Genomic DNA, 26581 nt, shown 5'->3' with positions numbered 1-26581 from the left:
AAACCATTTCCCTTACTTATTTAACGTTGATTTCCTTATTAGTGATATTCGCGATCAAAGATCGCTATAACTTTTTAATGCATCCCAAAAAAACACAGCCAGGTTGATCCCAATCTCACTTTGATCTTGCTATTGCATTTCCCTCAGCACCAAAAATCACTTTCCCTTTGCGCTCTAAGTGCCTTTGACAGATCACCTCAGATCACGTTCTTTTGAGACCTCCAATCTATTAGCAGTTCTCCCACTCCTCCTGCGATCGCTGCTAATTTGGCACACGGCAACGACAACAATTTGGATCTGTATCCACTGGCGAGAGGGCGGGGCCATAGAGGCATTTCCCATAGATCACAAGTGCCTGGGGGTCTCGGGTCTCTCATCTGTCTGTCTTGCTGGCTGTCCGTCTGCGTGGGAGTCGTGTGCGGTAGTCGGATAAACTGTCACAGCGACTGTCAGAGAGATATTGCAAAGGTAATTAGCATATAGCACCCCAACAATACAAACCAAAACGAAACGAACTCCACTTGGCATTTGTCAACAATCTGTCAAAAATAAAATGCAACAATGCTCGGCCACAGTGGCCACTGTGGCAGGGCAGGAGGAGGCGACTGAGGCATGGCCATAAATTTAATGTCTATGACCAGAATTATGCAATTTTTTATTAAGCCACCGATATGTGATATCTTCCATTCATGCACAAACAGTCAGTCGGTGGAGTGGTCACGATTTTTGGGTGGGCGACTTGATTTTTTGTCGTATTTATTTACATTGTAGAATGCTAATGGAAGCTGTCCGGCTGTCTGTCCGTCCGTTTCCAGCATCTGAATTATCATTCATAAATGCACAGACTTACGGGTAGTTTCATTCTCTCTGATAAATGGGTCAATCAGTGCAGGCACCAAAGCAAATAATGAAGTAATCGAGACAAGGAGAAAGACAAAAAAGAAGAACGAGTTCCCCAACAGGGAAAAAGTCAACGTAAAAAAACTGTTGAACAAGTTAACAAGTCGCATGCCCCTTGGGGCGCTTTGAAGAGCACTTTCAATTGAACGTTTAAAATTTATTGTCGTCCCCTTATGCTGCTGCTGCTGTCCCCTGCCCCTGCCCAAAGTGGGTGGTCTTTTTGCCCAATCTTTTTTTTTATGAAAGTCTTTCGAGTCGTCCAATTTGTGGGTCACTGGGTAAGCAGCAGTGCCTCATTATGCAATTCCATTAAAATTGGCCATAAAAATGAAGGCAGCAAGCAGACCGAGTATCTCCACGGCTGCTGATCTTCCGTGTGTTCGTCTGTGTGTAAATAATAAAGATCTGGCTCAGCTCCTCCCTTGGGCAATTAGCAAGCTCGTTTGCGAATCCCATGAATCCCATGCTTCCTTCTATTGACCAAAAAGAAATGCCATTGAAAACAAACAGATGAGGCAGAAAAGAGTCTTCCATCGCAGACTTGGTTGCTTCTTTTAGCACTTTTAGTGGCGCTCATAAAATTGAGCTGCCAAGGAAACATTTTTGTGTGGCATGTCTGGCTCTGTCTGCCGCCCGCATCTTTTGTGAAAAGTGTTTGATCTTCGACGAAAAGTGCTCTCATAAAGAGCTTTGAGTTGGCCATAAGCACCCGCTCATCATCATCATCATCACCGCCATCATTTGAATGTGTTAATTAGTTTCACAATCTGTGGCCGCAAAAGACGCGGCGAGATGTTCTGCATGTTCGTAGAGATATGCGGAAGAAAAATGATGGGCAAATATTGCATGGAATTTGTGGTGCATTGAAAGAGGTTCTTTGGAAATGGGCAGTAAATTGGGGAAAAGAGAGATTAGGACGGGAATATTGAGGTAGTGAAGAGGGTAGAAGAGGTGGTGGAAGTTCTTTGGATATCACAATTATCCACCTACTTAAATCCCACTTGGTGAGCTCCTATATAAAGCTTTTAACTATCGATATGCCAAATATTTGCATGATTAAGGAGAGTATAAGTCAATAACCAATAAAGGCAAGTAGCTACGCGGTCTATTCCATTCCAAACACTCCTCTGCATTGGCTCAAACCTTCTTTTTTTCAGCTCATAACACGCCTTGCCATGCCAGGGCTCCATTCAGTTCAATCAGAAAGCCATTCAGACTTCCTCATTGCGCAGAACATCACCCAAGCTTCAGGTCCAACTACAGCGAGGAAAGGAATGCCATGGCTGGATAATCCCGTCATAGATACTAATTGAAACTCATTGTTCGGTTGCGGGAGAGGGGCTGGGGTAGGGAAGCTGTGGCTCATCAATTGGAACGCTCCGCCACAATTGACACTTTTCCAATTGCACCTTCGACGCTGGCTGGCTAGTTGTCTGGCTGTCTGGCTGGCTGGCACCCGCACACCTTGCAACCCATGGGCAACCCATGGGCAACCCGTGGCAATCCATGGGCAACCCGTTGGCGTCAATTAGTTTAAATAAAGCAGCAGGCAGGAACGAACAGCAGAGCAGCAACGAGTCAATGGCCCAGGCCGCTCAAACAGACAGACACATGCCCCGTGTCTCCACCCTCGATGGCACTGTTAGAATTTTTTGTATACACTGCATAACATCGGCACGCACTGGGACTACTCCGCTACTCTCTTCCCACTCCTCCCTGCTCTGCTCTCCATGTTGTGTGTGTCATCACCTCAATTGGGTTCACTTCCTACTTGTAAGACACAAGGCGGCACCGCCAGCGGCACACTGCTACTGCCACCGGCACCGCCACGAAATGTATCTACAAGATATCGTTGCAGCCATTAGTCGTGCGTCCCTCGTACTGGGCAGGCGCTCCTCGCTTTTCACTTTTCCCAACGGAAGTCATTTTTAGAGTTAAATCTATTTTACACCAAAAAGACGAAACAAACCCCCGCTCTTCGCTCTCTTTTATCTATGGAAATTGCACACGCACTTAACCCAAGCGGGTTGCCAGTAGCCACAGATACAAGTATGTGAAGTTGTCCCAGCCCCGCCGCTCTAAAATTGTTTATGGCCATCGATAGTCGCGCATATTAAGGAGCGAGTGTGACAGAGACAGAGACAGAGACAGAGAGAGAGAGACCCACGCTTGTGGCTTGCAAAAATTGTGTGCGAGATTAGCCCGGCAATTTGTCGATGACTCTGTAAACTTGAGCTATTAAGTGCGAACAGGCCATACAATATATATACATATATATATATATTACAGATCAAGCAAGGAGTACGCCATCCAAGGAGAGCCATCAGAGAGCTCCCATGGGAGAGCCATGTCGCGGCTTTCGTTTCAAACCGGATTCATAATGCCACTCCGGTACGTCGCTTGCTAATTGAAATACTCTCTCTCCTCTCTCTCTCTCTCTTTTTTGTGTATTTTGTATGCATGTAGCACTGTTTGCTGCCTGCCTCTTACTGGCTGTGGGATCTGCTGTAATACTATGATCATTAATATGTCATTTACAAGTCCACAAATTGTTGCTAATAAATTGTTTGCGACTTGCGCGCGCGCGCACACACTGAGACAGAGACAGAGACAGAGAAAAAAGTAAATCCTTGAGACACTCGTCAAAACTCACTTTTAAGACTTTGATTGCTACCAAAATGTGCTTGCTTAAATGTCTATCTACAGGGGGGAGGCAGAGATAGTTTATAGAGTTTGTGTAGCTATGAGGTTATAATGTTTGAAGTGGAGTATTTTTGAGGTAACTTTGGGCAGTGCAAGTTTGGAAACTTATTCATCAGTTTGGCCTGGCCATCAAAGAACTTTTTGGTGGTTTTCCTCATTTGTACATCACATTCAGTTTCAATCATAATCTGTCGGCACTTTTAGCTGCAGAAAGAGAACAAATAAACTTTTCGGACTGGAATAAACAAACATTTCGAATTAAGCAATCAAAAATATGCCTAGGGAAAGAGAGAAACTCTTGGATAAAGAATCAATACTTATAACAGAGTTTATACTGCAATGAACTAAGTTTATTCCTGGTTTTAAAGGACCTACAAAATATTTAAGGATCTTTTGGAACAAGCCTGCCCAGTCCATGAGGTTTTCCCAGACAGCTCTCTCTCTCTCCGCTGATGCCTTCCTTCTTTTCTGATTTCATCTATAATCTCACATGCAATTTTTTGCTTCAAAAGCTATTCCATCCCCCATTGAAATTCACTCAAAAATGCCCATACCTTCTCCAGCGTTGGTTCACCTGCTCTGCTCCCCACCCACAGACTCTCTTATCAACTGGCTATCGCTGCCGCCTGCTGCCTCTGCTGCATTAGTTCGTCTTTTTTTCTAAAGATTTACGGTTGTCCAAGCAATTGGCAATTACAGTGCAATTAATTTATAATCCCCCCCAGCAACGAGGCACAGAAAGAGAGAGGGAGAAAAGACCTACTTTTTGTGGAGTAGGTGACACAGTTTTAGAGACCCAACAAACAACAGAGATAACAAACTATGATATGATATTTATGATTGTGTCTGGCACATTGGATGGGGAAAATCTATGGTGTTGGCCTAAGCCTAAGCCTTAAGGTGTTTGTGAAATAACCAGAGGACACAAATCTACGAATTGTAATGTGAATTAATCACTTGATTTGCACGAAATCCGGTTGGAATTACCATTGGGGAAAAATCGTGTAAAAATCGCCAACGCAAAATGCAAAGTGCATTAATAAATTGATCCAGTTTTTCAGTTGTTTTTGAATGTTTTTGCACTTGTTTTGGCCTCTCCCTAGTCTCCCAAACTCTCCTCTCTCCCTTACCGACTCTGCTTTAGGCCTTCCTTTCAAACTCTTCCAATTTCCATGGTAACCCAAATTGTTTGTAGGTTTCCCTTCTGTCTCTTCTACGAGCATGAGAGACGCGTGTCTGGAGGCCCCAAAAAGAGCAAGAGCGAGAGAGAGATTTACGACTCAAATGACCATGAACGTGTCGGTATGGACTGTCTATAGTCTATATATTCTCGTACGGACTGGCAGATATCTGGTAAAAATATCACGCCGTCATGCGAACCCCCCCACATTTCGAAACGACCAAAACCCAAAAGCAAACGAAACGAAACCAAACGAAAAAAACACTCACAAAAAATGGGAGTAAATGATGTGTGTAAAGTGGCATTGTCGGCATGTCCGACTGTGTAAAGAAAGTCTGTGTTTGCCATTTGGATCTTTGATGGATTTATTTGCTAGGGACAAGCTAAAAGAAAAATAGGATGCTCTTTTGGTGATTTTTTACCATTCAGTTCCAAATTTAAACCACATGAACCCTTTTTAAATGTCGTTTAAAATCATAAGCTTCCCCTCTCATATTCAGCATACGCCCCGTATCACGGCCAACCTGCATTATTTGTATTTTTATTGTAAAACCTCCAAAGTTACATACCTCATTCCAGTCTGTGGCCATTTGGTTGATTATTTTTTCTGTGCCACTGGGCAACGTTTCATTTTTGTTGTTGTTGCTGCCCCCAAACCGCGATCGCCGTCTTTTTGGGTGAAAATGAATTGCTTGTAAAAATGATTGTAAAACAACGCCAATAACCACAGCAGCAGGAACGACAGCAACGGCAGAGATTGTGGCAGAGATCTGCGTGCAAAATGTCATTAATCATTATAATTTATATAAGAGGGCCGAGATCATAAACCATCCACTTCGGGGGCCGTTTACCAAATCGTTTTCTTTTCTTTTTTTTTACGCATTTTACGCATAATTTAACATTTTTCTTGTCAATGCTGGTGGTTGGATCAATAATGAATGTGGCAAGTAAGCGAATTTGTACTAAATATGTGTATAATACCTGGCCTAGACCTTTTTATATAACAGGAGGGAGAGAGAGACTGAGGCACACAGAAGCACATTTAAATACAGTTCATTGCCACCTGTCTAAAAATAACAAAAGAAAACTCTTGGCTGCCGGAAAAGTGTCTCTTACCCACGCCAAAAGTCGGAAAAAAGAAAAAGAAAACTATGCGGCAAATCCATTTGACATATTGCGTTCCTTCCACTCTCTGCCATAATCTGCGGGGCACTCTCCATGTTTTCTGCGCTCTCTAGAGAACTATTCCTATGCGTAGCATAATCTTATCTGAAACAAAACACTTTCGCAGGTCTCCGTCAGCATAAATCACCCAGAAGCAACACCACCAATGGCCACCAAGCAGCACCACTTCTGGTACTACTGCTGGTGGTGCCACACCAGACCCATACCAGTCCTGCCATTTATCTGACTGATGATGAGCCCCACCTCGCTGACAATAGCCCGTCAAGTGTTGTCTTCTTAGTGTCTCTCTGTCTGTCCGACACGCCACCCACACACCAAAACTCACACACGGACACGGAAGTTACCCCATGAAAATGTTGTACATGTGCTCCAAAATATGGTAAGCTTTAAGATGGAGCAGAGTCTGTTGGCATTGTAAAGAGGTTTAATTCTGGGAAAGAGAGATTTGCTTTTAGCAATGCTTAAATGCAGAAACCGATAGGTAGAATGCGGGGATAAGATAGCTTTTGATAAGATAGGAGAGCTGCTCAGAGTACCAAATGAGTCAGAATATAGAAATATTCAATGATAGATGAGCGAAAAAAGATACAAGAAACAAGTAGGCGCGTCATACAGCAGCACTCTTCGGTTGTTTGGGATAAAGAATTTCCCTAATATCTCCGTGGGATTGACTTTTGTCTTTGTTTTGCAATGATGGTTTTATGCAATAACTTCAAGTAGAATCCTTCCATGGAAGAACGTACCCCATATGTACGATCCATTACCTCTTTGCTCTTTCCAAACTTCCAATTTCCTCATTCATTTTCGTAGAGTATCACAATATTCCTCTAGCCTGCCACAACCATTTCCTCCTGCGCTGAAAGATTTCTACAATAAATTTGTTTGCCGTCGCCGTCTAGCCACAAGAAAAGGCAGCAACAGAGGCAGCCTCCTTGTACCATGAGAACTGTTTGTATCTGTATCTGTAGCTGTATCTGTATCTCTATCTGTGACGTAGCTAGAGCATGAAAATGTTTGTGTAAAATTAATTTATTGTATTATGTGAGAATAGTGATATAATAGACTTCTTCGCTGAGGAATTAAACATGTTGAAATTCCCTTTTATGCGATCTCCCTCTCGGGAGACTGTATTAATCATGATCTCCTGGGATTATCATTGATTCAATTTGCTGAATCAATTTACAGGCATTTTGGGCTAAGAAAACCCCATAAAAATGGTGCCTTTTGATGTGAAAGAATAGTTCTTTGGATGCCGAAACATAATTGGAATGCATTCGCTTTTCCTTTCCCAACCAGAAGACTACTTTTAACATAAAATATTTGGACAAACAATTTAGTCACAGCCTCTGCATTGATTATGAATTGTAATGTTGAAGATCTAGTATTTAAATAGCCAATTTACACTCTGACACATCCCAGACAGTGACAGTGAAAGTAAATGCCAGTCCAGACTTGCATCTGGTATTTGCTGGCCAAATACTTCGAGTCTCTCTTTGGCCTCTGAGCCACTTCATCAACGTGCCACGACGTGCCGTAAATTAAGTTATCAAAAAAGTCTGTCGGAAGCTTTTAGCATCTTCCAAGCTTCACTTTTGGACTTCACTCAACTTCACACCTCTCTGGCATCCAATGGAATCCCATGGCATCGCACCACGCACTAAATCAGTCGCATAATTGGTGCCCCGTCCCCTGCCCATGTCCGCTAGTGTCTGCCTGCCCGCCGGTAGATGAACGTGGAGTACGAGTACTCTCCTCCATATATCATCATGAAAATATGCACGCCCCATGTCAAGGGATCGGGTTTCGGGGTTCTCCTTGCCACTCCAACACCGTTAGCCGCTTCAGCAATTTTTGTGGCAACCGCAACTGGAGTTGAGCCTCTGCACTGTCTGAGACCTCTCCGACTTTTGGAGGTCAACTGGTTGATGAGGCTGTGCCACATGGATGCTGCTTGAAGATCGCAAGATGAAGCTGTGGCTTCCACATGCAAGCCTTGAAGTTGGTTCAAGAAAGAGAGGAAATTGGAGCTAAAGAGGAGACTTGAGTATGACTAAAGATGAGGCTCAAAGTGGAGCTAAAGAAAGTACTAAAGAAGGAGCTAAATATGGCGCTAAAGTTGAGGTATGAATTGGAGTTAAATATGAAATAGTGTTGCTGACAAAGAGCCTTCAATGCGATGCTGACATCTAAAGTTGACGGCATGAAAAATGCATTTAGTTCGATCATTTTTATGCAGTTTAAACAACTATATTTTGACAGCCAGTTGTCGCTGTATGCTAGAAGTTTTAACAGACTTTTCCACTAGCCAAAAAATGACCCAAAAAAATCTAAAAATACTTCAATTTTATCCCCTTCCTATGCACAAAAATCCTATCCTATCCCACAAAAAATCTTTCATCACACTTTCGCTTTTATCATCATCATGCCATCATAATTCTTGTGAGGTGCCATATCAGCAGCAATCTCTCTTCTATCAAGGCCATAGCCCAAATAGAAAAAAGAACTTTATTATATTATGGCCCACTCCAGAGCAGAAGCTTTGAGAGGCATGAGCGTGATTTTGTTGCACTTTGTACAATTTAGAGGCCATAAAGTCCTCACTTAGCCACTAATAAACACAAATGGCTCGGGCCTTTGGCTTTGCCTCCGAATTTTCGGTGGCTTGTGAAAGAGAAAATCTCGAATGCAGCCAGTGCAGGTGGAAGAGGCCTTATAAAAAAGCTCTTTTATAGAGTAATTTCAATCTTATCGCACTTTAGTCGCATTATCGCGAGGCACATCCAGTCGAGAATCAAGTTAACACCTGAAACTCGCAGCTCAACAGATACTCCTGGTGTCGGGACGGAGTAAAACAAAATCCGGATACAATCTATGCGGCAATCTCTCTCTTTGGAATCCGCCTCCTGATGTTTCAATGTTGTACAACAAGTTTGGGTTTTGGTTTTGGTTTTTTGTTTTTGTTTTCTTTTGTGACTACTTATCAGAGATTGCAAATTGGCCCACATAAAAAAAGAGTCAATGAAAATGCAGCCGTAAATTAATTCGCTTACAAAAAGTTATGCAAATCGTCGGCGTTGAGCATGATCACAATCACAATTAAGAGAGGGAAGGAGACCTCAACATACACCTCTTTGTGTCTGAGTCATTCGGTTATGTATTTCCCCAGAGAGAGGGAGAGACGCAGAGGCAGCGACTGGTAGAACTGAGAACTGAGGAAATCAGGCCGAGCGGTTCATTAAACTAAAAGATTTATGCCCTTAGCCCGCTCCACACTAAAAGAATTTATATGCCAAATAATACAACGATCCCTCCTCCATTCTTACATCCTATGCTTTGGCTCTCTATAGTCCAAAGTATTGCCAAATCAAGTGTCTAACTTAATGATCCTCAACATAAACAGAGGCACCAAAAAAAAAACTAGAATATCTAGCATTTGTGGCAGGTCATCTGGGGATTAGGCGGGTATATAAGACTACAACGTGAGGTATGTAACAGCCGGGAGGAGGTGTTTTTTTAGGGCATCTAATGAGTGGTGAGAATGCCATTAGAGTTGCTGATATTTACGCATATTTAGGTGTCTTGGAGTAGTGAATTTGAATAGAATTTTAGCCAGTCCCAAATATTTTTTCTATGGAATGTCTTACACGGCAAAAATATCAAACAAAAGCACCCAACAAATTTCAGCAATAACTATGATATCTACATTAAAAATCCACCTCTATCATGGTCATCTTTTGGTCTTAATCTGCAGCTCTCTAGCGTTCATTCCTTCATCTTCAGATTTCTTTTGGCAGATTTTTTGGGTGCGTGTTACGCAGAGGCCTCTATACAGCATTTTATGAGAACTTTAAACTTGTTGGCGCTACACCTATAGGAACATGCACACGTACATGTGTACATACTACATATATATCTTTGGACGACTGCGTGGGCGTGTATTATTTCTAATATTCGAAATATTTCATAGGAGAGTAATGCCATAAGACATTAGTTTATTTGCTTGTTTATTTAGTCCACAAAAAATAAAAATACAAATTAAAAAGAGTGGCAGCTAAGTGAGTAATCAGCAGCGCACACTTGAAAGATATTATTGGTACTCACTGTATTCACTCTGTTCGTCCTGTGTGCCATTGACAGTGCCGTCGCGCAGCAGCTGGAGTATGCGATTTTTGATGTACAACTGAATCTTGCGTGAAGTCCATGCAAGATGCGATTGTGCCACAGTGGAGCGTTCATTGCGATCCAAATTGTTGATGGGACTATTGTTACCGTTACTGTTACTGTTACTGTTACTGCTACTGCTATTTATGTTTAGATTATTTCTAGAGTTATTCAGTCTTTTCGATTTCGAACCAATGAAATTATTATTATCAGCCGTTGATGGGGACTGTTGGGATTTCTGCTGTTGCTGCAGATGATGATGCTGCTCCGGATGATGATGTTTTCTCTGCTGATGTCGGATGCTTCTTTCGGTCCGTGAAAGCACCGCTAAATGTTCGCTGGCACTTGCTGTCGCAGAGATGACAAAACCCAGCCCAGGCTGCTCCAGCTGCTGATCATCGTCATCATCCTGCTGCTTTTGCTCCTGCTCATAGGATTGTGATGTGGATTCTAGTTCTCCTTCTGTCGTTGTTGTTTCTTCTGTTGTTTGTATGGCAGTTGTTTGCATGTTTAAACTCTGATTAAATTCAGCATTAATACTTTGATTTGTTGTTTGATTTGTTTGATTTACATTCACTAATTGACTACGACTATGATCACTTTTTAGATAATTACTATTACTAAACCGAGTACTATTTGAATGGCTGTTGTTCGTATTCTTCGTGTTGTTTGTGTTGTTGTTTATGTGTTGGTTCGATATCGTTGTTAAAGACATTGGCATTGCAAATACCAAACAGCCCTGCCAGGCAATGAGACACGAAAGGAGGGCGCCCAGCAGCGCCAGGGCCCTCCAGTCCAAGCGCAGGTTTATTCGCATCAAAGATCACAACTTGAGGGAATTTCACAAGAGTTTCGCTCTCCGCTCTCCGCTCTGCTCTCTGCCACTCTTCTCCACTCAATGTTTATATGAAATTTGTTCACCTCGCTCCTCCCCTCTCTCTCTCGCTCTCTCTGTGTGGTTGTTTATAGTTTGTTGCTTGGGCGCCACGCCCTTCAAACATATGCAACGTACGAACGCCCCTTTTGCTTTAAAGAAATCTCTTCTTTTTTTGTCGTTGTTCCTGGGGCTGCCTTTTTACTTTCGTTTTGGTTTCGTTGTTTTTTATGTTTTTTTTTTCGTAGAGTTTATTTAGGAGTCGAGTCGCGTCTCTCTCCCACTCTCTTCTGTTTTGAATGATTTTTTCAATTGGAAATTAGGTTATCATATCGTGAACGCGTTTAACACTTTTCAATTGCGGATCTTCATCTTCGTCTTCCCCGCTGATAATGCATCTTATCATCTTCAATGACTTTCGTGTCATGTCAGACGCAATACACATCGCTTCCTGCCTGCAAAAAGAGAACACATAAACGAGATAAATTATCGATTGAGATACAAATTAATTAGAGGTCACCAAATTTTGGATTTTTTTGCCTGCGCGAAACTTAAGCCCAAAATTGGGTAAATAAATTCTAAGACAATTTTTGACATTTCAATTAATAGCTCTATAAAAAGACCTACAGAGAGGAGTGTGGCGTGGAACTGGCACAGTTTATTTTAGCTCACAGATACAATTGTATCTCATCAAGAAGTTACATAAAGTGGAAGCATCGCTGCTGCTGCCCAAAGGGAGCAGTTACGCAAAAGCAGAAAAAAGAAAACACTTTCCCCCCCGCCACCAAACGAGAGGGAAAACTCGCACGATTGTCGACAGCAAATTGTTTAAAAATAAACTTTCGCCAAAGCAACAAATACAATTCGCAGTCGGCAGCGACACAAAACTGTGTCGAATTTGAAAATAATCACGCACTAACTGCAGCCAAAAACAAGCGGCACAGGACCGCATTTGTATCTGTATCTATAAGATACTAAGGCGGCACTGCGGGACGAAGGCTGAGTGACGTTTGCCACTGCACTTAGACTCCCAGCGGCAGTGCCTGTGGCTGATGTCTGCCTTTTTGGCACGTGTTCAGCAAACCTACGCAGCAGCGGCATGCCACAGCTTCATTTTCTATGCAGCATTTAAGTGCAAAAAGTGACGAAAAAAACCACAACAAAAATGCAGGGACAACAAATCAGACACCACTCATAAGAGAAAATGTTAATTGCTTTGTCCTTTCTGTCTGCGCAGTTATGCAAAGGCCCTACAGCAAAGGACAGACAAACTTACAGACGCATAAATACATATATGTACATTTTAGGCGTTTCAAAACGCTCACAAAACGCGCAAAATGTTGGCAGCATTTAGAGACGTAAAAAGGGGCATAAAAAATACGCCATAAATCTGAGAATTTAAATAAATTTGTAATATACAAATCAGCAAAATATTCTGCAAGTTTGTCAGCAAAAGAAAGGCTTCCCTTTCACCCAGATATATGATTATATATATATAAAAGATATATGCATGGAGCTCGGCACACATTTTGGCCGGTTCTCAAGACATTGTTTATGCCTGGAGAACCAGCAGCAGCAGCAGCAGCAGCAGAATTTATGTTAAATTCTGTTAAGGCAAAAGGGCAGGGGCAGGCCACAGCCACCACATCCAACAGCAGCGACAGCAGAGCATAAAAATCACCAAACAAAAAAGCGACTCCCAAAAAGAATATAAAAATAAACCCAAAGATGGAAATAAGCCAAAATCCCTAGATAGGGGCATAAAAATCACACCTTTGGGTGGCAGCCTACAAATGTATCTTTTAGGTTTTACGACTCCCGTCTGCCCACCCCAACGGATCGGATCGCTTCCATCTGTCGCACAAATTATGATGAGCGATACAAAAAAATGAATAACGAAAAGCTGTGTGTTTAGGACCGCATAATGTGTACGGCAGATCCATAATTACAGTTATTGTTGAATGAGAAAGCGAAAGTCAAGAGACGACTCCACCTGGGGGTACGTATTCTTCGGATAATAATAGATGGTTTCAGCGCCTAACACTTCCAGGGGAGGCAAGATAATTTGACTAGCGACTTGATTGCATATCCGTTAAAAACCTGGATATTCACTTAACCCATTTTAAGTGGCAATCACTGACTACCTATCAAATTAATGTCCAAATCACCCAATAATAAAAAATCCGCGACATTCAAAGCCAGAGAGAAGAAGCTGAATAATGAATGGGCCGGAGAAGTGTGGCGGCATCTTTGGTCAGCGAATGAATTAATTTTATAATAAAAGTGTGTGCCACAGTGGGTTAGGAACAGTTTTCAAGCAGAGAGCTACTGTAGAGATGCTTCAAATTTTTCTATAATTTGTTTGAATATTTAAATGCAAACATAAATTTGTATTACTTTATTTTATCTTGTATTTCATATCTTTCTATTCCCTACTTTCGACCACTTTACACCTGTATCAATCCCACTGTTTGCTCTGCGCGGCATTCCATTTGATAAATGAAACGAAATCATCTTTTGTCGCTCTGCGCCAACAGCTTGACAACAAGTCACCCAAAAATCATGAAACCACACCACAAAACCTAAACATAAATTCAAATTAGCAGTGCTACAAGTATCTCTATCTGTGGCGTAGACAACGCCAGCTTAAAATGGGAAGGCATGCCGACTAGTCATTGAACTGCTGCCTGACAAACTGATTAGCAAATTTCGTTATGTTTTTTGTTCTTTCGGATGTTTGGGTGTTTTGTTTTTGTTTTTCAGTGCCAAATTTATGTGTTTGACAGTCACAAACGGATGGGTTAGCTACTCTTTGAATGCGTATCTCTCTTTTGGGAAAGTATCTATGGGTTGGGATGGTGGCGATAAATCTAAGCCTGGGGGCTGCGCAACTTAATTAGTTCACGTCAACCGCTTGTTTGTTTTTTACATCAAACAAACAACAACAAAAAACAAAAGCGGGAAACACGCTCAACGGACATTTATTACATTGCTTGAAAAATGTTAATTTTTATGTGATTTTTATTTAAGCTTTTATTCGTTTTCTTTCATTTTTTGTTTGCATATGCAAATGTGCCTTAACGCAGCTTGAAACTAATTTATTATAACAGTTGAGCTAAAATTGTTGATAGACTAATCAAATAAATATGCTATGGCACATTAGCATAAATGCTAGATATACATACTATTTTTATAACAATCGCAAATTAAATTTAAACCAGTTCGCGTTTATTTTGTTTCGAAAATGAAGGTTTTTTTATTTATTTAATTTTTTTGCTCTAAGTTCGTATTGTTTATTTCATTTTGATTAAATTTAATGTGTTTTAGTTGCAGATGATTTATTCTTTTTTTTGTGGAAGTTTAAGCACAGGCAAAACAGTTTGCTAACAGTTGATCGGTCTCAGAAGTAGAATACCACAAATTCCCATACATTCGATGGGTTGATTTCTGTGGCTACTCTGCCATAACCCTTACAAAATTGTGTTGTAACAACAGCTACACCATATGTGGTAATACGAAAAATATTTCAATGCCAAACAGAAAGCGAAAAGCTGTAGATACAAATGATATTTCGACCTATCTATAGCGGAAGATACATTTTGGATGACGTTCTTTTTCGGCTTGTTGACACTTGTCACAAGATTGAACGAGAATAAATATACTTGTTTTCGGGCTGCAGGAAAAATACTCTATGGGAATACTCTCAGCCAAAGATTGATGGGCGGTGGCAGTGCACTGACAACTGGCTTATGGCCCATAGATGAATGTATCTCTAGCAAGAGTACGAGTACGAGTATATCTGCGAAACTGAGAGCATGATGCATCCCCCTACCCTGTGCTGTATTTTCCCCTACTTCACGACGACTCACGTGTTTACAAAACAATTAATTTTCTTTAGAAAAACAAAGAGCTCTGTGCGTATGCGTGGAGAATGAAAAAAGATACCGAAGCATAACTCAAACAAGCTGCAGAACGAAACGCAACGAATGCACTAATCGATGGTGCACTTCATTTTGTATGGAAAACAACGCATGAGATACTTGAGGCGAAGCAAGGGGGAAGGCAGGGAAAGCACTGCCGCGGGGCAGGAACAAAGAGGGGCAGAGGCGCTTTTGTGTAATCGATTTGAACCGGAAGCAATTGGATTGCAGCCACAGCCACAACCACGGTAGCAGCTAAAGAAATCCACTCAAGATGCAGCTATTTTAAATATTTAGTGCACGAGACAGACACACACACACACACAGGCACACACATATACACACAGTTACACTGACGAGAAAGACATTCAATCACTTGCGATGCGAGGTGGATGCTAAACAACAAAGCAAATATCGGTCGCTTGAGATATTGACAAAAAATCAAACAAAAAAAAACAAGAAAATGTATTTCGAAGATACAAGCGATTTGCACGCAACAATCAAGCAGAGAACATGAATCGATCGCTGGCAAAGTACGAGTATCTTTTGTCTATTGATAGATACAAGAACGATTCAATGATTTCTCTCGATGATGAATCAACATTTAAAGGGTGCACATGAACAATTTGAAAAAGGTAGCTTTAAAGGCTATAGAAAAACAGCAACATTTTCCTTAAAGTATTTTTAAAAAACCAAGAAGAAAATACTTCAAAATTACCGCGCAAATGTCTAGTAAAGTGGTTCAAAAAAATGTCTCGAGCTTGCCATCTTTAATGCCCTAGAACATCGTTAACTAAGCCTCTAAAAATCGATCTAAAATATACTCCAAGCCACTGGCAAAAGTATCTATAGGTGGACTATTTTCATACATTTATTACTGCCTAACATATCTCAAGAAAACATAAAGAACCACACGATAAAACCATCAGTAAGAGTATCCGCTTTCAACTTCCACAGCACATGAATGTGTATCTCTATCTGTTCTCGAATGTATCTCATGTATCTCAGGCCATTAGCACACTCATCCCCCGCCCACATACACAACTCGCACACATATATTGCAGTCTAATTAAAAGTCACGCACTTTACGTGCGAAAATTAAAATAAAAAAGATTTTAAAAAAGACTTAGAGAGGGGAAAAAAGGCAAACGAAAAATTCAAAGACAACGCGTCGTATTAGTAATGTGACAGCAGAGACTCTAAACAGCAACAAAAACTACAACAGCAATTGCGTCTAGGATATTTTTAAATTGCGTCAAACAACAGCAACACCAAAAAGAAGCAGCCAAAACAACAACAAACCTAAAGAAAATACGCGACGATTTTCTCTTTTTTTTTGTTTCTTTTTTTGGTTTTGTATTAGGTTTGTTTTTTTAACCTGAGGGGTGTACCTAAAATTGTGGCCATATGTGTATGCGCGCGTGTGTGTATATCTGCACCATAGTATGTTGTCGCCTCAAAATGTATGCCGCACATTATGTGGTCTAGTGTTCACGCTTCATTAAAACAAACGCTGCATTATTTTTTACCGAGTTTTCCCGCATTTTTCTTGGTTTTCCGTTGTGTTTTTTCTTGGTTTTTGTCAGTTTTTCCTCTTTACTTTTAACTTTTTCAAATTGAGTTTTTTCTTTTACTTTTTGCTACAAATTCCATGCCGCCTTTTGGCCAAAACTATTTACGCACTGGCCATAAAATTAAATGATTATTTTTTTTTTACCAGCGATAAGCCTTTATCTGCCGACTTATGATCGTTGTATATTTTAAACTTTGCCTTGCCCCAACAGAAACCATCAATCAAGCACCCAATTTGAGGGGCGAGTAAATGTGTCACAAAGGCCAAGCGAAATGTTACCCAACAAACGCACCAACCATCCGTCCAGCCAGAACTGAATACTGAATGGAACTGCGTCTACGAATGCTGAGTCCGAGTACATTTGATGATGATTGGCCAGGGCTTTATGGCAGCAACTCAAATCAAGCGGCAAACACGCCAGTCTCTCGGGACAGATTCTCATTTTATGGCCCAAAAATGAATTTAATTTCAATTTCAATTAATTCGAAACAGTTCCCAAATACAACTTATTAAATATTCTCTCCTCTACTCTACTCTCGTTTTTGTTGTGCAAGTCAGCACAAAATTATTTATGGGTTCGCTTTTATGGTTAGACTTTCCACTTAGTCGATCACCCATTGACGTAGTCCGAATAATTTGAGGGCTATACTAAAACATTTAATCACTCACTTGCCTTCCTCTTTTTTCCTTTTTTTTGTGTGCCCTTGGTAGAAGATTTTTTGTTTCACGCTAATGAAAGTGTGTCGCTGGGGAAATGGTTAAAGACGTACTGCAATACGTACAGGCATTCCAAATATTAGAATAAATATCAAAACTCAAACATTCATAGATTCCTAATAAATCATTAAAGAATTAAAAAGCACACAAAATGTGATCGAAATAAATTACCAAAAAAAATCTCAAAATATATTCTTCAGCGTTAATAGCTTCTATAAATAATCCACTCTGAACTTATTTAAGAACTCGATGAAGGAGACTCATTAATTAACTAAGATATCACCTGATCTTGCCCCACAATTCATTCATTTTTATAGAACATTTTCCTCCACGCCCCTACCCGCCCCACAATACTTTTTCTGCTGTCAAAACTATGATCCCGGCATGTGATTAGCAGTTGTTGAACCCAACGCACACACATGCGTGCCACAACGCAAATTCGCAGACACACAGATACACACAGAGACAGCTTAGATAATGGCACTCAGTGTTAGATAACAGTCAACGCCCGGCAGGCAGGCGACCAATTTATAGGACAAAAAACTGCACGCGCACAGCAAACCAAAAACAACAACAAAAAGGCAAGAAAGGGAAAAAAAAGTGAAATAAAAGTTTGCCATATGAGATTAAAAGCGCCTGCGTGCGTTTGCAGATACAGAGATACATATACGCACCGCGAAAGATACACCAGATACTGCCATCTGCTATAAATAATTTAAATAAATTTTCAGGTATTATTGAAGAGGAGTGGTGTGTGACCCTAAGGTCGTTTTTTGCACACAAATATTTCGCTGTTTTTGTTTGTTAATTTTCTAAAAAAAAACTGAAGTGTACTTTGCTTAGGCTGCAGTCGGAGAAAAACTACTCAGTCGCAGTCACTTTATAAATTAAATTTAATTTGTTTATTGCTAGAGTGCACTCGGATTAAGTTATCCAAGACACCGGACGTCTCTTCTAAAGGTGTTGAAATATAATCAAAAAATATGAAAAATATGAAGCTAACTCGTGCCAATTAGCAGCCGGCTAATAGAAAAATTTGTTTTTATGCCAATTTCCTCTTTCGGGGCCGACCATTTGTTTGTGGGTTTTTGGTGATTTTTAAGATGGACTTGATTCATATTTGCATAAGTCGTTATTTAATTACTTTCTCCTAGCAAGCGGATGGAATACACTTATTACTCGGCGAGATGCCAAATCCACACACAAATTATTTCAATTTGAGCAGAAGAAAAGTTAAAGAACTTGCACTATTTATGGTATACGCAAACATTTGTTCTATAAAGATATAGAAATACATATGTATGGTAGGTATATCCCCCAATGAATATTAATTATTTTTTTAAATTAAAACGCCACTGAGAACTCAAAAGTCATTTGTTCAAAAAATATGTAAAATATTTGGCTATATTTCTACAAATATTTCCAAACATTTTTCTAGCAAAATAGCAAAAAAAAATCAAACTTATGTAACATTTATTTTTACGCACCTTTTTTTATGTTTATTTCGCTTGAGTTCTTTGTTGTTGTTGTGTGAGTTTTACGATGCTTTATTTTTAACGCTTTGGGTTGTTGGTTTTTCTTGCACTTTGCACACTTTAAACAATTTACAAGAACTTACTTATTGCAGCATCAATTCAAAATTTTCTTGCAATCTTTCAATTTTCTCATTTTTGAAACAGACACAACACTCCGATATTTTTTCAATATTTTCTATTGGCTTTTACTCCAAAATGGAACATTTGTTTCCTTCATCCGTTTTCAGGGGGTTTGTAGTGTTTCGATAGCTTTCCGGATAGTACACAATTTTCACAAAATGCGAGAAAACCGGAAGAAGACGCGAAAACGCGAACACGCCGCGATGGATGGTTGCGTAGATCGATCGATGGATAATGAAAATGCTCGGCAAATACTCGAAAATGTTTGCTGCGGATAATATATTCGGGCGGACTTCGAGTGCTACTGCGACTGCGGACCCTCCGCTTTTTGTATTTTTGTTGCCGCTTCGGCCGGCGCTAGTCAGAGACTGAATCCAACCGTATTTATTCCACAGTACATTGATTGTGCTGCTGCTGCTGCTGCTGCTGCTTGCCTGCCGCTGTCTGCTGCTGCCTGCTGCCCGTGGTGAGTTTGGTGAGTTCATCATGTTCATATTTTGTCTTGGTTAAACTGCTGCTGCGAGACGGGCACACAAAATAGTGGTGGTGCGTCTTGAAGTCCTCTTTCTAGTTTATAGGAAGTACATAGTTGTGGGTGGAAGAACGATATTAAAGACCAACGAGATTTCATTGATGGGTCTACATTTTAATGAGAATCAGAATCAGATAACAGAAGTACTGGGCTATGCGCAAAACTGTTAGAATGGGTTTTTGGGGTTTTTGTGGATAGATATGCTTTGTTTATTGGTTTATGGGTTTTTTAGAATTTTTGTGTGCATAAGATTATTAAGATGAAAAGGGGCTACTAAAAGTGATTCATATTTCCTGAATAACAGACAACGGCATCACCCTAAACCCAATCGTATATTATTCTTAATCCATTCAATTACTAAACTAAAATTGTCCAGCAGAAATACATTTTATTTTGTAGCTTTCGTGATACTATTGTGATACCATCTAAAGCCATACCAAAAACTAACGTGTAATTATCGGGTAACCCTTATTAAACCATTTAAAACCACAAGGAAACCTACTCCAAAACTCATTAAAAAAAATCTAAAACATAAAACTAACCAGCAGCAATATAAAACCCTTCCACAAACCACTCCTAGTCTAACCATCCAAAACCATCCAAAATGCAAGCTAAAACCATACCTGGAATCCCATAGTAGCCACCGCCACCAGCCATCCCCTGTTACCAAGCGAATCTTTTGGCTAAACCAATGGATCCCCCTGTCACGTGCCATTTCCCGCTGACAATATGAGTGTGAGTTGTGATTGCTGTCGTCACTTGTGTGTGTCGCGTGTGTGTGTGTGTGTGCTGTAGGGGGGTTGGGTGTTCCGTTCGTTTGCTTGACTTTGGGTCTGTATTGGGTTTGCTACCTGCTTGCCGTTCGTTGGCGTTTGTGCTTTTTGGCGCGTAGACCTCTCTCTCTCCAACGGTGCTACGTTCGAGTATTTCGCCAGCAATTTCTCCGCCTAACGAACAGCACAGCACAAAGTGCAGCGCCGCACAAAAAAAGAACCCCAAAAGAGGCAACCCAAAAGCAAAGAGCTGCACTTTTTATATACTCCGGGGAAATCGCTAATGAGTCAGGTTCCACTTCTGGTCTACAACAGCAGGGGGGAACGTCCAATCGGCACAGTTTGATTAGGCGACTGATAAGCAAACAGCCTTTGGCCGTTTATAGATCTATTTACTGCAACACCAAAAGTATTTTGGGCTAACTAAATCGTGGCTCAAAGAGCCTCAGCTGCTGTCAAATGCAGATCAACTTTTACTGTTTAGGCACGAGAAATTCCAGCGCGAATATTTATCTTATCTGCATGGTCAAAAATCACATGGGCCCGGGAGAGAGAGAGAGACCCACTTTTTGGTGCAAAATATAATGTACATTGAACTTGACAATGCCCCGCAAAAATATCTACTTCTGGTGATAGACCACGTCACGCCTAATGACTGCTGGCTGCGTCAGCGATGCGTAGATAAAAACAATATCTAGCGATAAGGCTAAAAGATAAAATATTTTGGGAGCTCTGTTTGTTGGCATTCTATGGAAAATGGAACGGCAGCACTCAAGGGTAAGGTTCGACGGGGTTTTTAAACTACGGAAAGTATCTCTGACTCATAGCTGAAACATACATTTTAGAAGGATTTGCTCTAAAATAAATAAACTATGCTTACAGATCCTCTTAAGAAATTCCATGTCTTCTTTCATCTGTCTCAAACCCCATTTACTAATCTATTTCCTTTCTTTTGTTTGCAATTGTAAACTTGAAATTTCTTTTAGTTTCCTTCACTCCCAACTTTTTCTTAAGTGTTGCCACAAAAGCGGTGAGTATTGGGGCTGCTAATGCTGCTCCCCCAAAACAATTAACTCAATTAAGTTTCAACGACAACATTTGAGTGCCCCGAGAATTTCTCGCCTTCGAGACGTGCCCCCGAGCACATGTCAAATGTCCGTGTCCCTTGCCCTTGGCCTTTCATTTTTCTCCCTCCCCCTTCCCTCTCAAGTGATGACCCTATAAATAACCTACGACACAGGCTGTGCGTGCGTGTGGCTCCCCCGCAGTTTTCTAGAGACCGAGCGAGAGAGCAACCTCTTGACTCTGTTGATTTTAGGCATAGCCTACCCCCACTATTACCCCCGATTATCCTTCAGAATGCAGGCAGACAATTAAAATGATTAATTAAGGAGCAGCAGCAGCGGCAGGACATTTTTCGGGCTAATGACTTAATTAACCCGCCAGTTGAGTGTTCCACAGTTTAATGTGGTCGCCTCAACACAAGTAAGAGAAATGAGACCTTTGACCCTTTTTCCACGTAAACTGCAACTGCCGCTGCTCCTTCGGCCTTCCGCAAGATGTTAATTTAATTAATTTAAAAAAAAAATATAAGACCGTAGCTGAAACGAAACGAAACCAACCGAAATTGTGTGGCAAGTGATGCACCCAGTGTGGAGAGAGGTGTTTGCCACAGCATTTAAATATGTGAAATAAATGAGGCAGCTGCCTACCAAAAAACCTGACTCCATGTTTACACCTTGCTTGTCCCAGCGCGCGCGTTTCTCGGGCGTTTAAAAACGCGTCAGCCCCAGCTTCAGCATCCAAGGTTGGCGGCTTTTCCTTGTCTACACAGAAATGTATCTAGTAGATCGCTATCTGTATCTGGGCGTTTGCAATTGTTCCATTCACGTCGCGTATTCAATTACAAAATACATTGTCATGTCCACTGTCAGCGGACATGATTTCCACTGGTTTATAAATTGGTAGACAAAAACGATCTGATTTCTTCTTGAAGTGCATCTGCCATCGATGAATGATCAATAAGTGTGGTGGCGCAGCATTTGGGCCAGCATTGCTATGCCATTAGCAAGGCATTATCAGAGCCATTAGGCTGCCATCAGAGCTAATCACAGAGACGCAAAGTATCTGCAAATGCAATAATTTATGTTAATAAAATTGTAATAGTCGGCTGTCAGCGAAATGGCGACGAACATGCAGCCAGCCGTCAGACAGCTTCGAATCAGTTCGAATCAATTAAGAACCAATCGGTAACCAATCTGCTGCTGCCTGGCCTCTCTTTTGTCTTTAGCCAAGTGACCTGCTGGTCAAGTTGTTGTCTCGCTTTGTTTAATATACAAAAACATGTTAGTTAACCCTTGAAAATCCTTAAAACCGTTCACAAAATGTACTCTCTTTTTCAGTCTTTTCCCTTAACAAGGAGTTTGATATATCTATCAGGAATACTTATAAATAGTCTAAGTAATGGATATATTATATTTATCCCAAGGGGTTAAAGCAAATGCAAATAATGATTAAAGTGAAATGTTGTTGTCGCCAGCAGGTCGCTTGGTACTCCGATCGCATTAGATTGAACTTAAGACTCGTATCTGGATCTATATCTGCATTTGCATCTGCATCTGTATCTGCATCTCTATCTATATCGGTATTGAGAAAACCGCCAGCTGAGTGATCGATTATGCTGGAAGTGCCGCGAGTGGCAGTAGCAGTTTTACTTTGCTCTAATCACAATAATTGATACGTAAATATTTTGTTTTGGATTGCAATGCTAATTATGTGAGCCATAAACTACAACTGCGTTCCTTGCCGAGTGGGCCTTGAGTTCTACACCCATTTTCCCCGCTCTGGCTGAGATCTATCGGAACTCTGTTATAAATCAAAATTCTAGCATTCCAACATTTGACTTTCTTCTAAATGAAACTAACAACATTTCGGTTGGAAAAATAAGCAAAAATGTTTTATTCCCTTCTGGCTTCCGGCTTGCTCTCTGTTTTGGCATAAAGTTTGACTGCCAATGTGCGAATCAGCCGCTGCCATAATCAGGAAACACAAAAGGGCGATGGAGGGCACAAAGGCCACGCATCACACATCAGGGCAGGCGTGTACAATCGATACGTTGATAGAGCGGGCGGGGGCTAAGCGAATTGAGAACAAATTGTACAAAATTTCCAAGTTTTAACATCGAAAAAACATTTTGAAAAAAAAGTAGCCCCCATACCAACGACAAAATGCCGACGCTGGAAGTGGCGATGGTTGTGGAGAACATTTATAAGGGCATACGCGGATGTTTTGGTCCAGAAAGGTACGACAAGCGATTCTCTTTTGGGATTTCTATCGCTCACAGAGATATAAACCCCTAAGACCCCACAAACCATCCAAAACACATCGCCCATGTCGATCGAGCATGCAACAGCGCAGCTTTCGTGTCACTGGCGGCGCGGATTGGGCTGCAAATCCTCGACGCTTTCGTGGCTATCACTCGGAAACCAGCTCCAGATGCAGCTCCTCCGAGGGCTCACTCTCCGAATTTGAGGCCTCCACAGACTACATACTGCAGCAGCCCCAGAAGCTTCAGGAGCTTCAGCAGCTGGACAGCATCCCGCCCGTGGACTCGTGCTACGAGCTGCATGGCTCGGTGCCGGGTTTGACCGCTGCCCTGGATCATGTGCAGTACCAGCGCAAGATGTGGAAGCTGCAACGACGCACCCTGATGGAGAATGCACGAGAGGCGATTGGGCTGCAGTGCGCCTGCTGGTGGAGCAGATACACGCCCAATCTGCGGGCTTTGTGCATTGAATCCAGTTTGGATTATCTCCTCCGTCCGCTCACCGCGGAGCAGAGACCCGCAACTGACCCTGAGCCAGGGGTAATGGCTTATATACGTGAACTTGTCAACATTTGCAGAAAGGTAGGGTCAAGGATAAAGCTGTGGATATTCCCTCAAGCATTCCCCTCCTTTTCTGACAGATAATCAAAGCCGCGGACTCGGTCCTCTCTGATGGCTGGTACATCAACACTTCACCCTGCCTGGACGTGCTGAATATCAATGAATTAATACCCGATTTAAACGGTGCCCTCATTCAGTACTTGCTTCGAATTGAGGAGCTGGCACCAAGCAATAGTTTTTAGAACTGCCCACCCGCCCAATAAACCAACAAAACCAACACCAAAAGTGGCTCCACTTTGATTCGAATTTACTGCACACTTAACGCCACGCCCCCAGGTGAGCGTTGGGCAATGATCGTAAAAAAAAGTGGCACCTGATGGATGGAATCACCAGCGAGGAACGGAACCCGTTGGCAGGTGCTTCAAGCTGTTTGGATAGTTAGTGGCTGGATCAGAGACCACAGACAAGAGACCACAGACCACAGCTTCAGACTCCAATTCATGAGTCAATTCTTGTACATTCTGGCGCCTCCTTTTAGCCCATTTCAAATGTCATCATCATCTTGCGCTTAAGAATTATGAGTGCGGCACATGCAATGATTGGATGTGGATCTGTATCTCGAACTGAATCTGAATTTGAATCTGAATCTGAATCTGAATCTGTTTTGTGCATTCCTTTGGCGCTGTGCGGGTGACGTTGACAGCTAAATGAATCGAATCTCATTTGGTTTGCCAAAATATTTATGCATCTCGCATTGACTTTGGTGGACCACGCCCAGCGAAATTTTGCCAGCTTTATTTATGCGAGGGCCACCAATGAATCAAAAGAAATCTGTCAAACAAGTTTATGACACTTTTCTGACGCCCCTCAACCAGTGTCAGTTTCTGTCTGTCTGTCTGTTGTCGGGGTGCCGTTGACATTTTAATTTGGCAGCCATCGATGGCAATTTAATAAATTTGCTGCCTGAATTTAATTGAATTTTGGAGCACTGTTTGCTGTGTTGAGCAATTGATGAGCGTCTCAACGAAGGGCACCTTGAAAACTGTGCAACCCTGAACGAGGTAATGAAAATGGGAGAGCTGAGGGTAAATCTAAAGGTTTTAGTAGCTAGGAGCTTAGGAGGAGTTTCAAGACTTTTACTGTAAAGAGTGAAAATAAATGCTTTGTTTGGGTGGCTATTTCGAATTAAAAAATGTTTCAATTTTGATGAAACTTTACATACTCCAATTTCTACTAAATTTCAACCTTTTATCGTTAAAACTATGCACTCTACACCTTTTTTATCTGCACTGCCCAGAGCAGTTCTGTCTCATCTGCTTTAACCTTTCCACCATTTCAATGCACAACTTTCCCATCTTATCTACCGAAATTCAAATTTCCAAAAGCTTCTTGTCTTTTGGGCTACACATTCTTCTAGTCTCTCTGGTGAGGTCCCACAATCGCTCATTGTGTCCCATGCTCCATGGCAACGATTCAGTCAATAGATCGCCTTTCATCCCAGAATCTACTACTACTCGTAAATGTGAGCAATTTTTATTGTGCCTCGACTGGGCTGTGGACTGGACTGCCAACGAAATCGATAGCAATATCTGGGCTATTAACAAAATCAGTGGAACGGCCAATGCAGACCAATGGATATGCATGTGTTCTATGTAAATTTATGGATCTAGCTGGCAATAACAATTAATAAAAATGGAAGAGAAAGGGGAGGGGCTAGGAGGAGGTGAAGGTGCATATCTCGGGTTACCCACTTCAAAAAGATATCAGAACTTAATCAAAGAAGCAATCGTATACAGAGACAACAAAGGAAACTGATGTTTCTTCTGGTGTGTCTTTGGGGTGCCCAATTTTTTGGGGCCACTAGCGCCAGTTGGGCAAAAAACCGGCCTTAGAGAGCGAGCAACAACAAGACCGTTAAAGAGCACAAAGTTCTGTAGTCTAGACTGGTTAATCCTTTGTAGATCTTGTCCAGGCGATAAACTTGGCTATCTGTCTGATTAGTGTGGCCTAATGTGACAGCCAAACGACGTTCCAGTTGCAGCCGGCGAGTACCAGTTCCAGTTCCCGAGAGTGTTTTTTCCACCTTAACTGTAGTTTGAGTGATGTAATTGGAGCGGCTTCTATGTATGGATGGCAGTCCCTGGATGCAGTTGATGATCATGACCCAGGGGCAAGGCATAAATCAACATGTTAGAGGCCGCAAGAACACACAACCACAAACCGGTTGCCATACCTCTTTCCCTCTCTCTCTCTCTCTCGCTCTCGCAGTAGCCATCCTTAGGTAAGAAGTTGGCACCCTTTTTTCTGTGGTGTTTTCTTGAAGGTGATGCATCCAAGAGGATCTACACTTTTATTCCCGCATGTGCCATTGAGATTTATTATATTTTTGTGTGTGTCACAGAGCCAGCGCCTCGTGTGTGCGTGTGTGTGGTCCCAACTGCTCCTCCTCCGCATCCTCTCTGACTTACTTTTTTTTGTATATATATTTTCATTTGTTTAATTGCAACTCAATGAACTTCGAG

The 26581-nt window shown here is 41.5% G+C and overlaps 2 protein-coding genes across 9 annotated transcripts in view; one reads left to right on the top strand and one right to left on the bottom strand.

Moving 5' to 3' along the window:
• LOC117586339 (uncharacterized protein DDB_G0271670) overlaps positions 1 to 26509 on the bottom strand; it is a 53390-nt gene extending 26881 nt beyond the window's left edge. For 4 of the 7 annotated variants that reach the window (XM_034276334.1, XM_034276338.1, XM_034276339.1 and 1 more), the window contains exons 1-3: positions 26498 to 26509; positions 21989 to 21994; positions 10070 to 10980 (exon numbers count right to left, since the gene is read on the bottom strand). In XM_034276334.1, the coding sequence (XP_034132225.1) occupies positions 10070 to 10946 (877 nt within the window). In that variant the 5' untranslated portion in view covers positions 10947 to 10980; positions 21989 to 21994; positions 26498 to 26509. Of the gene's footprint in view, positions 1 to 10069; positions 11459 to 18700; positions 18721 to 20829; positions 20832 to 21988; positions 21995 to 25320; positions 25331 to 26497 lie in introns of those variants that run through there. The other 3 variants (XM_034276337.1, XM_034276336.1, XM_034276340.1) reach the window with 3 other exon arrangements.
• On the top strand, positions 23100 to 24344 carry LOC117586345. 2 transcript variants are annotated; one of them, XM_034276361.1, is made up of 3 exons: positions 23100 to 23474; positions 23534 to 24080; positions 24140 to 24344. In XM_034276361.1, exons 1-3 carry the CDS (start codon positions 23401 to 23403, stop codon positions 24299 to 24301), a joined length of 783 nt encoding a protein of 260 aa, XP_034132252.1. In that variant the 5' UTR covers positions 23100 to 23400; the 3' UTR covers positions 24302 to 24344. The 2 variants fall into 2 exon arrangements, with proteins under 2 accessions (XP_034132252.1, XP_034132251.1); XM_034276360.1 differs by having other exon boundaries at positions 23428 to 24080.
• Positions 26510 to 26581: the final 72 nt, after the last annotated feature.

This window comes from Drosophila guanche, unplaced genomic scaffold, assembly GCF_900245975.1.
Source record: "Drosophila guanche unplaced genomic scaffold, DGUA_6, whole genome shotgun sequence".
In the NCBI taxonomy this organism is placed as follows: Eukaryota; Metazoa; Arthropoda; class Insecta; order Diptera; family Drosophilidae; genus Drosophila; species Drosophila guanche.
This window is presented reverse-complemented; position numbering and strand designations above follow the sequence as displayed.